The sequence below is a fragment of the Myotis daubentonii genome, chromosome 3, assembly GCF_963259705.1.
Source record: "Myotis daubentonii chromosome 3, mMyoDau2.1, whole genome shotgun sequence".
Taxonomy (NCBI): Eukaryota; Metazoa; Chordata; class Mammalia; order Chiroptera; family Vespertilionidae; genus Myotis; species Myotis daubentonii.
Window position 1 is genome coordinate 104,161,333 of NC_081842.1, and position 13,575 is coordinate 104,174,907.

A 13,575-nucleotide genomic window follows, 5' to 3' on the forward strand; every position below is an offset into this window, starting at 1 on the left:
CCCATTGTGGCCCTCGAGTCAAAAAGTTTGCCCACCCCTGAGCTAGAGAGTCACATTATGAGAAGGCATGTAACCTGAGAAAATGTTCCTGCCAAAATTAGTTTCAATATTTCTCTATCATTTCCTCTCATGAAGAACAGAGGCCACTATTTATTAGAAAAATAAATATATCCAAAAAGATTTCTGGATTCTAATTGCATCCAGAATCATATAATAAACAATTTATCAATATCCAATATATTCCATATAATTCTGATTTTATTCTAGATTTTTAAGGATTATTTTTCTGCCACAATAACCACATGACCTATTAGGAGAGACCCTGGCAGGTGCAGGCACTTTGGCAGATGCTACAGACACATCTCATTTACTCCACGAAAGACCACTATGTCTGATGACTGTACCATGTGTGCAATTCTCTTCCTTATAAGAATGCTGTTTTGCTCAGTTATCCGGCACTTTAAGAATGGGGATTGAGAAAAAAAGTGTATATGTTTCCGAAAGCCCTTCACAGACTCTAAAGCAAGTTTCAACTGTTAAAAAAGAATACAGGGGAGGAGGGAAGGGAGTATTATACAATCAGTATTATGAGGTTGAGCTTTTACTACTTGAAGAAGGGATTTCTGATTTCTCAAAAGAAAAGAAAGAAGAGAAAAGAAAAAGAAAAATCCAACAGTGTGACATAGTTGGTACAATAAAATAAGTTAGAAAAAAATGAACTCTCAGTTAATTCCTATTAGTACAAGCAGTGTAACTTTAGGTAGTGTGATGGAATTGAGTCAGGTAGTTTTAGTGGTTAGAGGAAAGTGTGGGAGTAATGAGGTCCTCTGGGTACATGCTGGGTCTTAAGCCTGCCTTCTCCAAAAATGCAAGGATATCTTTCATTACACTCACACTATTATTTTATTCTTTTAAATTCCTTTTAAAAAATTACTTTAGGAGAAATTGCTTGCCATGGCTTACATGAGGAAAGGTATGTTTACCTAGAAATTGCCCAGTGAGCTTTATTACTTTCGCAATACTAGGAACCACTTAGATAAATTCAAAACTGAATTTAGCAGTAATCATTTGAAAGTGTGTTATTAATAAAGCAAATTATAACTTGTGATAAAAAGGTAGACATGAAAAACTAAATAAACTTATTGGAAGGCAAATTTTACTTAGGCTTACATTACTTTAAAAGGGAGCTAAATTCATCTTAGTGGGCTGGTTACTCACAGTAAAATTTTAATTTATCTTGGCAAGAAATGAAACAATCATCTCCAACAAAGCTAATATACCACTGAGATTTTTAATGGTTCCAAACATGTTGCTTATTTAAGCAAAATCAAAGCTTTTTAATATTTTAATCAAATCTTCAAAATATCTGTGTATGAAGCAGCTTAAGCCCATCTTGCCTGACACCCAGGGAATTTAAATCACTAGAGGTCGGGCACAGACAAGCCTGTAGTGACTGTTGTTTGCATTCTCACGCAGTTCAACTAGTTTCCTCTTTCCTGTCTTTATAATACAGGTAAGAAAAGAAAGCTTTTTTAAGAATGCATAACCCTCCCAACCCCAATACCCCATGCAGAAGTGGGTGGAATGCAGTATGGAGATATGTGTAGAAAGTTATGAAAATACAAAAATATTTTTTAAAACATTAGAATTTCTTGCTTTGAAAGTTTTGTGATTTTTCTTAGAGCAGGATACATCTGGCGATTGGCTACGTCCTTTGAGGATCACAACAATGCCCAACTCATAGGACTGCCGTGAGATCTAAGATAACTAATACATTTATAAGTGCTTGGAAGTGTATTGCCAGATAATAAGTGCTCCATCAGCGTTAGCTGCTTCTAACTAGTATTATTACTATCATCACCATCATCAAAATAGTACAATTTCAAGAAAAACTGAACACAAAAAGTATATAGAAAAAGAAGTCACAATTTCCCTTCCCTCTTTTTATATATTTGTATTGATTCGTGGTTTTATGAGTCTATACTAAATTCTGTGTTACTTCTGCATTCTAATAATCATGGTCATCTAAAAAGTTAAAGATAATGGGTTATAGGGCAAAAAAATAGAAATAATATAAATCAAGAATTACTTTAAAGATAAGCATATACTGACAGTTATTTGCAATGCATTCTTTCCCTTCATACTCCTCATTAAGTATGCAATAAAAACAGAATCTGGCCCGGCCGGTGTGGCTCAGTGGTTGAATGTCAACCTATGAACCAGAAGGTCATGGTTCGATTTCCGGTCAGGGCACATGCCTGGGTTTTGGGCTCCATCCCCAGTAGGGGGCTCCAGGAGGCAGCCAATCAACAATTCTCACTCCTTATTGATGTTTCTATCTCTCTCTCTCCTTTCCTCTCTGAAATCAATAAAAATATATATTTTTAAAAAACACAGGATTTGCTCAGGGCATTGTAGGAGAAAACCTAAGAAACATAGGCTTCAGACACTCAACCTCCAAGTAGTAAATGAAATAATAATACATGAAAGTAGAGCTAAATACCTGAAAGTACAGAATGTGGTGATAATTAAATACTGAATGAGAGCTCAGAGAAGGTCACTTCCAGGATGACAGTCCTGCTGCATCTAAGGGACTAGAAAGCCATCAGTTCTTCTTTGTGTTTTAAGGCATCCTTTAAGTCCGGGGGTGGAGAACCTTTTTTTTGCCAAGGGCCATTTGGATATTTATGACATCACTCGGGGGCCATACAAGAGTATCAACTTAAAAATTAGCCTGTTATATTTGGGCATTTAATGAACTCCTCCCTAAGGCCTTTGTAGGGCCAGACCAAAGGATTTTGCTGGCCTCATACAGCCCATAGGCCGGACATTCTGCACCCCTGCTTTAAATGAACCTAAGACATTTCAAGTTCTTATCTGATCAAAGAGAACAGTATTTCTAAGCCTGTGTAAGGAAGAGATACCTGCATTCACCAAGCGCACAGGGTGTGCACGCAGGAAGCACATGTCACACAGGCCTTGCTCACCCTATTGAGAGAAAACCACGAGGCGCAGAGGATCTCTGCTGGCCTGGACACACCTGCTGGCACGGCCGGGCCTGGGCCTGCCGGAGGAGCCGCTGCTGCTGCTGCAGGAGCTTCATCTGGACCAGCTGCTGCTGCTGCTGCGACGTGATGGCGTGCAACGAGGGCGGCTGCATGAGGGCGCCCGAGCGCCGCTGCAGCATGTTCGACAGGGCTTGCTTGGTGTTGGTAGGGACAAAGGAGCCTGTGGGGTCCAGTCTAGAGCCACCTACAAAGCAACCAGAGGAAGGACTTTCTATACATTGATGCAGCAATTCCTACTGATTTGATTAAAATGTAGAAACCTCACCTTCTGAGCTCACTTTATGAAGCAAAATGGAACAGAAGGCGCCATCCCACTCTACACAAGAACTGCAGAATTTTCACAGGATAGGGAGGGTGGTGCAGGAGCAATTATAACATTTGAATGGCCTCACGAAGGTCCACCTGAACTGCTAAAGTGACATGCCTGAAACAGTGGTCGGCGCACTTTGGGAATCACATGGGTTTTAAATTATGGAAGGCTCCCAGGAACATATTTCTTGCATAAAATGTATTACATTTGCCAAGTGTCCTAAGCCAGGCCTAGAAACCCTTTTGTAATTTAGACAATTGGAAGCTCGTAGTACTTAAGGGAAATGCCTATCTTATAGTAGAGATGCTTAAAAATACTTAAAAAACTGGAAATGCTTGGAAACTTCAAATACTTGATTCTAAAGATAAAACACATCTTTTTGAAGGCTAGAAATAAAATAAACAGGAAATATTGATTATAGTGATGCTGAAGAAACCAAAGAAAATCCTTAACATTTTGCATATGTAATTTGCCAAATGTCTTTAAGAGTTCAAGGGGGAAAAAAATTCAACATTTGTTGACTTCAAAGTAGGTGCTAACCCTTCATTTGCCACAGTCTACATACATTCTTTAATGTACATGAATAAGAAAATGTCTATATAAAGACCTCACAAAGAGCAAGTAATATGATAGAGGCAAAAATTTGAAAGCTGTTCTCTCGAAAATTCCACACTCTTTTATACACTCAGTATCACAATCAGAGATATGATTTAATAAGTAATTCAGCAGCATTTGAAGATCATTTGGGGGAAAAATGGATAGTTGATTTGAGTAACATATGGCAAGGTAACTTTGTGAAGCAAGAATGCGAACTAATATATAAAATGTAGTTGACTCATTTTATGGATAAGGGACATACTTTTTAAAGATTAGACTATGAAGCCTTGTTACTTTCCTCCCCTTCTCCTATTGCATATTATTCTAAATTTGATGTTTATTATTCATACACATTTCCTTATAAATTTACCATACTGGCGTGTATACAGGGGAAAAAGAGAGATTGGTAGAGGTGTATGTGTGTGGGTGGACACTGTTTTGCGTTTTAACTATACAGTATATAAATGGAAACATGTTGTACACACTCTTCCTCAATTTCATAGGATTCACATTTTTATGAAATTCTATTATTTCACAGATATAAAACGCTCATAAGTAGTTGTTTACTTCACATATTTTTCTTACATGTCATTATATCATCATACCTAAGACTTACCTAATACCCAAATTCCCCAACTTACAAATACCTTCTATAACACTCTAGGGTGAAAGGGTGTTTGGCTTTACAGTATACTGAGCCTTCTATTCATACAGTCCTTGTGCTGGACTCTATTGTTGACAAAGTTGAAAATGCTACAAAGTTCACAAGGACCTTGGAATTAAAGAGAAAATCAGAGGAGATGGCAATTGTGTATTATTTTCCACATTTACCATGAAGTCTAGCTTGTTCTTTGTAGTCTGCATTTACTCACTCAACAACCTCCTTTGAGAGCCTGCTTACATGCTGCTGTAAGTTCTGGGGACACTATAGTAAACATAACTGAAAAACCCCTGCCCTCACAGAGCTGACGTTTCGGGGCAGGCAGGTAGGTGTCATGTAGCACTTAAGCAAGTGCTGTTGCCATGGAGAAACAGAAAGAAGAGGAGGGGGACAGAGTGTAGGGTGGTCAGTGCAAGCTCACTGAGAAAGTGGGGTCTGACCAAACCCAAAGGAGGCATTGAGCCATGCAGATGTCTGAGGGAGAGCATTCCCAGCACGGGGCCCAGCAGGTGCAACAGCCCTGCTGTGAGAATGTATTCAGATCATTTATTTAACATGTCTGCTGTGTCAGGTTACCTTCTGAGTGCTACCTTTTAAACATTTACTTTCAATCACCCATCCTATGAAGGTATATATCAGCATATCCATTTTACAAATGATCAAGCTGTAAAATGATGAGGAACAAAGTAATTAGGACTTGGCCAAGATTATACAGCAGAAAGTGACAGAGCGAGACTGTAACTTAGAACTGTAACACCCAGAACAGCTCTCTATGCCACTAATTTATGGGACAAACTGGATTCTCCACTGCTCTAAGCCAAGAATCAGATATCTTCTTTTTCCCTAAACCTCAAAAATGTTATACTCAACTTACAATTAAAAAATTCACTATCCTGCGGAGCACAATAAGTAAAATATGATATATTAGAAAGACACAGCCTAACAAAATGCAGACTGAGATCTCAGAAATAATCTATTTTGCTGAAATAGGCAAACTTTCCTTTAGAAAGAAAATTAAATCCTTTCCTAATTAAGAAATTTTGTATTTGGAAAATCTTCACTCCATATATAAAATCTACCTGAGGCTTGAATCAGAGCAATACCCAAATCAGCAACATCCACTCTGGATATGGCAGTTTTCCTTGTTGATCGTATCTAAATCTACTTGCTGAACCAGGTTTCTGAAATCCATGGTATACACAATTTAAAGTTCAAAACATAAGAAAATAATAAAAGACACTGTGCAATACTGTCTAGTCTTTTTAAATGCTGGTAACTATATCTGATAAAAATGTACATAAATTTCACAATATAAAACTTTGATCAACTTTATATCTTACTAGAGGCCCAATGCACAAAATTCGTGCCAGAGTAGACCTTCCTTCCCCCAGCTGCCGGCACCAGCTTCCCTCTGGCACCGGGACCTGGGCTTCATCCAGAAGGTCACCCGGAAGGACATCCGGTCTAATTAGCATAGTATGCTTTTATTATCATAGATGGCTTAAGATTTTCATCAGTGGCTAATTTCCTCCCAGCACTGGATGAAAACTCCAAAATCAGCCCAGAAATTCATAACTGAAACCTTATTTTAGAAGAAGTAACACATTGAATGGAGAGAATTCTATAAATGTCAGCTGAGCACTCAGCTCTTGAAACTTCCAAGTTTTAAGGAGGTTTCAGGTTAAAAGCAAGGAAAACCCCAAGTGAGAACTCCAAGCCACTTGTCATCTCAAGAATCCGACTCTGCTCTCTTCACGTACCTGGAGTAAGAGATGGGCTCTGCAGGAAAAAGCCAGGCTGCTGGGGCTGCCCCATGAGGTTGTAGCCCCACAAGGTAGACTGTGGATGCATCATCTGGGAGGAGATGGGTGAGTAATTAGGAGGCACTCGGTATATGCTGCTCTGTGGATACTCCTTCAACATAAAGTTAAAACAAAAAGTTACTTAACTCCACACACCACATAGGAAATGAATGCAAATTCTTCCTATCACATTATTTGAGATAACTTCTCTCCCAATAGATAAGGCTATTTTATAAAGGGAGAGATGGAAGGCAGAAGTCTCAATATAATTCTCTGCAAAACACTCATTTAGTGAATACTTTTTGTTAATTTAAAAAGAACCTGGCTACAGTGAAGGGAGATGGAAAAAAAATACCTTTTCTAAACTTCATTTTAAGACACTAAAAACACATTTAAAATATTGATATTGACCACCAACCACAGCTGAAAGGGCGTCTTTGTAATTGCAAAGTCTCCCAAAGGCCTTGCTGATGCCTGGGGTGAAGATCAGATTCCTGCCACAGCCCACAATACTTCAGAGCCAGGCCCGGCTCGGACAGGATCTTATTCCCAGTTTTCAGGCCAGTATTCTGCAAGAGCAGACTCCACCACCATCCTGCAAACACAACCACTTCCACTCCCACCTCCCACCCCCACCCCCAATCTCCCAACAGGGCTTCCTCTTCCTCACAGCAGCCAAAAGGGTCACAGGTCTAGGCTAGCTCTAAAGGACAAAGGGAAAATAAAATTTCAGAAAAGTACAGCCTGCACTTCATCCCATCGGGAAGAGGCAGCCTCAGGAGTAGTGTGGGAGGCAAAGAAATGACCAAGACTCACTTGGGGAATGAGATAAGTTTTAGGTCTTTTGCAGCTAAAAAGAACAGAAATCCATCCCCGTGGCTGGACAGGCTGGGAAACCCAGATTTCAGGGGATGGCAGTCTGGACCTTATTAAGTACCCCTTTCAAGACAAAGGAATACGGCAGGAAGACTGTATGAAAGATGACACTGACACTCAAGTGACATCCAAAAGTGATAGTGATCATTTCTAGAATAATAATCACCAAACTATCCAATTGACAAAGACATGTTTTGGCTTTGACAAAGGTAAACAATAACATCAAATAATCATGGTGTCTAAACACTACATTGTGAATATTTTTTCCACTGCACAGTAAGAACACCTTTGAATTTCATAGGAAAATAATCTCAAATTGTTTCTCAAGTATTTTTCAGTTAAATGGAAAGATATTTTATATATTAATTCTGTAAGTTCTATAAAATTATTTTAAATTACCATCTCACAGATTTCTGTTGTTTTTAAGAAAATGTTGCTACAGATAGGGAAGTCTAGTAGGCAAACAAGAAGTGAAACTACATCATGTTTATGTTATCTTTTATAAAGTCTGGAAATATGATAGAGAAGTAGAATACACAGATGAGGAAGGTGAAGTGGTGAATATGAAATCTCACGAACATCCTAATCAATATATTAGATGGAGATTTATCTAGGGAAGACCAAATAGAGTGTTTTTATTTTATTTTAATATACTATAGCTATCAATTGCTGAAATTACAATAACTATGTTAAACACAGCTTATAAGAAAAATACGTGAGAGGATGAGATTTTATAGGTCTGAAAAATTCAAGTTTCAAATCTGAGAAATCATGAGGCACTGAAATATTAAATACTAGAGGCCCGGTGCACGAAATTCATGCACAGGTAGGGTCCCTAGACCTGGCTGGCAATCAGGGCCGATCTGGGCCTTCCGGCTGCCAGCCGGGGCCTTCCTTCATTCCACGTCGCTCCCTAGTGGTCAACACATGTCATAGCGAGCGGTCGAACTCCCAGTAGGTTGAACTCCCGAGGGGACAATTTGCATATTAGTGTTTTATTATATAGGATGATTCGCAATGGAAGCTTAAAATTAAACAGTTATAAAAAGTAGAGGAAGAAAAATCAAAAGCTATGATCCTAATTCTATTCATTATGACAGTGCCTCGTTAGGATAATTCTTACCAAAAAAAAGGTTTTTACTGCTTTTAGCAGTGCTTCTAGGGATATAAGTTGGACACTAAATCTACTGGATGCTCTTGCATTGAAGTTCCCTCTACTTCCTGCACTTACATCAACTCTTGAGCTTGATTTTGTCTTGCGCTTCCTTCCCTTTGTTTTCTTCTCTTCATCAGTTGTGGTTTTTCCCTGATCTGACAGCTCAGCTGATTTCCTCTCTGGTTCCTGAGAAATGGGAGACGTGGGCTCTTCCTCTTCCTCCTCGGGAGGCAGGGGCAGCGGCTCGAGGTAGTAACTTCGGGGCTTGGGCATAGGATGTGTGTGGTACAAAAGGAGGTGGTGCTGCTCCTCATACTTGATCACCTTCCGGTCTATTCGGACTGTCCCAAACCAGGCCCAGGACAGAGGAGCTGGGTTCTTCTGACCCTCAAACAAATCCCAGGGGGACACCTTCTGCTTCGTAGAGACCTGGAGACCCTGTGGCAAAATAACACTCTATGACCACACCCTCAGACCTTTTTCTGATTAGGGTCAGGCTTGCTTAGGACATGGATTCAGAGAACATTTTGGCGGGTGTGGGCCTTCACAAGAACTTAGCATAGAGCAGACAGGCTAACTAATCAGTCCAGGGTCACACAGATCACTGGTGGGGCTGGCTAGAATCCACAGTTCTATGGTTCTCTCTACCACTGAGCTCCATAGATACAGTTTATTGTACAATGGCATTTTTTTCATGTAGTTTTCTTTTGTTAGCAAAACAATAATTTCTAAGAAATGCTATAAAGTTGATCTTACTATACTAAATTATAATCAGTTATAAATCTTTGGAATCCATTTATTGTTTTTAGGATAAGAAACATTCAACCTCTAATTGGGCTCAAATGAACTTTAATCCAACATGAGTGGACTTGATTCAATATGGGCACCTTTCATGTACTTAATAAGCCATAGTTAAGTCATTTTATTACAGAATTAACTTGACCAACATGTAGAAAGAAATAAACTCCTTCAATTCAAGCTTATCTCTACGGAGTTCAGAGGAGAAAATGTTATTTTGTTTCTGAAAATAAGAAGTTTATTTTTAACATTAATTGGTAATGTCCCTTGGTACTTTCCCTGGCATAGCAATTTGAAAATACTTTTCTTCAGTATGAACCCCAGAATAATTACTCGGGCATTCCATAACTACGCCCTCTTACCTACACACTCTTCCATGAGCAGCTTTATCCAGAACCAAAGCTCAGTATCATCTGCATACTGACTGCTTCTTAATATGTCTTGAGATTAGACTTCTCTCCTGGGTGCCAAGACCACATCTCCAAATGGCTTATACATGTCTCACCACTAGAGAGCCCACCAGCACTACAAACTCAACTTGTCCATGATTCTAGCTCTTTCTCTCCACAATGCACCAATGCGGTAAGCACCTAAAGCACTCCGAGTTACTGCTGCATTGCAGTTCAATGAGCCACCTTTTTTGTGTCTTTGCATAAATTCTTCCCTTTTGCCTGTACTACATTTTCCCCTACCTCCCAGCTAACTCTTAATCCTTCAAAATGATTCATGTCGATTTTCCTGGGGATGCTGCTCCAACTATTTACTTGCCATCTGAGTGTGATGGCTCCTTCTCAGGGTCCCTAACACTGTGCAGCATGACACACAAACCTCACCATACTCTGTCTATCTACTACTACGAGGGTAGGCACTCTGTCTTCCATCTCTGTGATTTTGGAAATCTGTGGTTGTTCACGTTCACTGAAAGAATCATGGACCACTCTTCTTGTATTATAAGAAAACCCTGCTTAATATCTTATATAAAATCAAGTGTTCATTAAATATTGTTTAATTGATATGAAAATAAAGTACCATCACTTTAAACATTTTTACTCAAAATACTTTTACTACATAAAGACTTTTAGCAACAAAAAATCTTATCTAAACGTATTGTTTCCAATTCTGAAGTAAAATTACAGCTGATCTTTTGTTTGTTTTTTACACTAAGCTTTTTAGTTTTCTATTGTTGAATTTAAGAAATTCACTTAAATTCAAGTACAATTTTAAGTAAAGATCTTGAAAGATTTAACTTTTATTATAATGCCAATACCATTAAATGATAAAAATATGCATTTAAAAAACAGGAAACTGTAAAATTAAAATGCTTTATATGCTTTACAGGAAGACAAAAAGTTGTATTTTGTTTTTGTAAGATTAACACAGTTATATACACGAGAAACAAACACTTTACTCTTGCCTGTTTTTTATCTATAGAGTCGAACCCAGCAATTTTGTTTCCCTTTGTGTCGATCAAGGAACCCATAGGCTCACAAGTGATGACATCACATGTCTGCTTTGGCAAAGGCAGCAGCTGTTGAACTTTATCAATACTTTCTGACCGCTTGTCTCCTAGCTCTTTCTAAAAAAAAAAAAAAAATGAGAGAGAGAAAAAGAGAAGTGGAACAGAAATTACAATGAAGGCAAAAGGAAGTTCCCTTATGAAACATTTCCATTATATAGCTGAAATGTTCTTTTACTTGAAACATGGCCTACGCTGCAACTCTCAATTAGAGTGGTGAGTATGTTTCATTTCTTCATTTTAGGTAGAAAATAGAACACATAAAAAGGCACGCTTGTTACACAACAAACTTCACAATGCTGAAATGACAAAATCTAGGACAGCAACTGTAACGAGAAGGCAGGAGCTACAGCACGGAACACATTCTTGAATGCAGGGCCACAGCGCAAGGTAACCATTGGTTATTTTACTGTAAGGTCATCAGATATATTGTTTTTTTTCTCTTATGCTGTTTACTTATAGTTTATTTCAGAACTGTGTTAGTGGTTAGTAAAATGAATTGGATTTAGATATATCAGTACAAGTGATTATTTTCAACTGCATGTTCCAGTCCAAGCACAAATGTATCTTAAATCTGATGCTGGTACTCTGATTAGATATTTGGTAATGCATTTCTAAAGTTCCTTAAAAAATTAAACATGTCTTATGAATATAAATTTTTTTAAAAGACAAACCTTCAAACTATATGCTTACTATTTTGGGGTTCTAGTGAGCTAAGGTAAAGCAAATAGCAAAATAATCACATTAAATTAATTTGAGTGCAACAAATAACATTTAATTTAATGAGGAGTAAAATTAGATAAAATGTACTAAATAACAAACCCACAAGCCATTTGAGTTCATAATAAGCAGGTCACAAACTTGCCTTCAGTTTCTTTACTAAATTCATGTATGCACGTCTGTTCTCTTCAGATCCCCCTGGCAATGCGTTGGACAGGTCAGAGGCTAATGTTCCATTGATTAAAACACCCAGCATGTCAAGAACTGTTGTGAATAATTCACTAAGAGGGGACAGAAAAGAATTATTTTCACCTCAGAGCAAAACCAAGATAATCTTAACTGAGAGTTTTTATTTAAGGCATAGAACGTACCTAAGAAAATAAGATGCGACAGAAATTAACATCAGTATATCAAAGCCTCTGCCATGTACACGCGCAGCAAAGTAAAGGTGAAATGATAAGTACATACTTGTTAGTGTGCATGTCAACAGTTCCAGAAGTAATGATCTGAAGGAGGAGGAGGGCCCAGTCTGTGGTCCATTGGGTGCTCCTCTGCACTGTGTCAAACATTCCTCCCACCTAGTACATAAAAAAATACATTAAAAAATCTGCATTGTGTTAAAGAGAAAAATGTATTTTATTTAGCCAAATTTTGATTAATTAAAGAAAATCCTCAAAAAAAAAAAAAAAAGAAAAGAGAGAGAGAAGAGAAGAGAAGAGAAGAGAAGAGAAGAGAAGAGAAGAGAAGAGAAGAGAAGAGCACCTGAGTGTGGGCACATGATCAATAGGAATTACAGCTGACCCTTGACAGCTGATCCTTGAAAATGCAGAGGCTTAGGGACAATGACCTTCCTCTTAGTAGAAAATCTACATATAACGATTCCTACTACTATAAGTCAGTATAATTAGCTTTCTTTTATTCCTGAACATTCAGGATACCCTCTTTTATGGTGTGATTTTAGTAGAATTAAATCTAAATAGGTCAAAACCACATAATCCAATTATCTACACCTTTGTTCTGTCAATTACTATTGAATCTATGCCTGTTGTCATAATAGCACTCAGAATTATCCAGTAACACAGAAGTAATGATGAGCAGGAGGCATGACCCCCAGGTCTACTCTTTCACGTGTGGGAATTCTGTTGAAATCAATAATCAGTGAATATCCCCAGAGTACCCTTCAGCTGGCTTGTCCAGTGGGAAAGAAAAATTCAAAGGAATTTTCAATGTGTGAAAATTTTAAATTTCTGAAAACCAAAACCTTCCATGTAGAATTTGTTTTTATGATCAATTTGATAATTTTGACTTAAATGTCATTTTAATATGGTTTTTAAATAAGCATAGTCAAAACTAACTTCCATCTCAGAATACTGGTCCTCTAAGTCCTCCTCTGAGCTCACACCCAAAAGGAGAGATTCCCTGGGGCGGGGCTGCAGAAGGCAAACCGGAGCCTAAAATACCTACCTACCTACCTACCTACCTACTGTCCGGAAGTTAGGCCAGACAGGAAGAACAGCAGCCAGGAAAACAGGAAGGTTAGAGGGACAGGGAAGTAGCCACAGAGAGCAATCAGCAGAGCGCCTCACCTTGCAATGAAGACTTGTGACGACAGTGGAAGTGGGAGGCTATGTAAGATAAATTTAACGCAGGCAAAAGACTGGAAATGTCTTACCAAATTCAGGCGGAGCTGCAATGCTTCGTGCATCATCTGCCGCGCTTTTATGTCATGTTGGTATCGCTCTTCTCTCCAATTACTTAAGATCTAAACCAGACAATACATTAAAAAAAAATCCAGAACTGGTTTCCCCTGTTAAAATTTAATTTTTCTTATTTTAAGTTAAATTGAGCTTTTACTGATGGTCAAAAATAAGTTCTTGGTTTAACAAGTTAAATAAAACTTTCCTCCCCTTCCACTAAGCAGACAGAAATCTGGCTATTTCTTTGTCATTACCTTTCCAGATGGGAGAAGAAAAATCTTTTCTAATTACTTATCCAGTAGTCTTAGGAAACGTTTTTAGAGGACCATCAAGTTAAACATTAACAAAAATAAAGATCAGTTTTTAAATACAGT

The 13,575-nt window shown here is 38.2% G+C and overlaps 2 protein-coding genes across 4 annotated transcripts in view; one reads left to right on the top strand and one right to left on the bottom strand.

The window, feature by feature from the left end:
- MED12L (mediator complex subunit 12L) overlaps positions 1 to 13,575 on the bottom strand; it is a 394,672-nt gene that overhangs the window by 45,431 nt on the left and 335,666 nt on the right. For both annotated transcript variants that reach the window (XM_059688123.1, XM_059688122.1), the window contains 7 exons: positions 13,177 to 13,266; positions 11,973 to 12,082; positions 11,650 to 11,785; positions 10,683 to 10,844; positions 8,546 to 8,908; positions 6,397 to 6,550; positions 3,041 to 3,252 (listed from right to left, as the gene is read on the bottom strand). In XM_059688123.1, coding sequence (XP_059544106.1) covers positions 3,041 to 3,252; positions 6,397 to 6,550; positions 8,546 to 8,908; positions 10,683 to 10,844; positions 11,650 to 11,785; positions 11,973 to 12,082; positions 13,177 to 13,266 — 1,227 coding nt within the window. The remainder of the gene's footprint in view (positions 1 to 3,040; positions 3,253 to 6,396; positions 6,551 to 8,545; positions 8,909 to 10,682; positions 10,845 to 11,649; positions 11,786 to 11,972; positions 12,083 to 13,176; positions 13,267 to 13,575) is intronic.
- Positions 10,994 to 13,575, top strand: part of P2RY12 (purinergic receptor P2Y12) — a 58,219-nt gene continuing 55,637 nt past the window's right edge. For both annotated transcript variants that reach the window (XM_059688131.1, XM_059688132.1), the window contains exon 1: positions 10,994 to 11,174. The gene's annotated coding sequence lies outside the window, so the exon portion shown is untranslated. The remainder of the gene's footprint in view (positions 11,175 to 13,575) is intronic.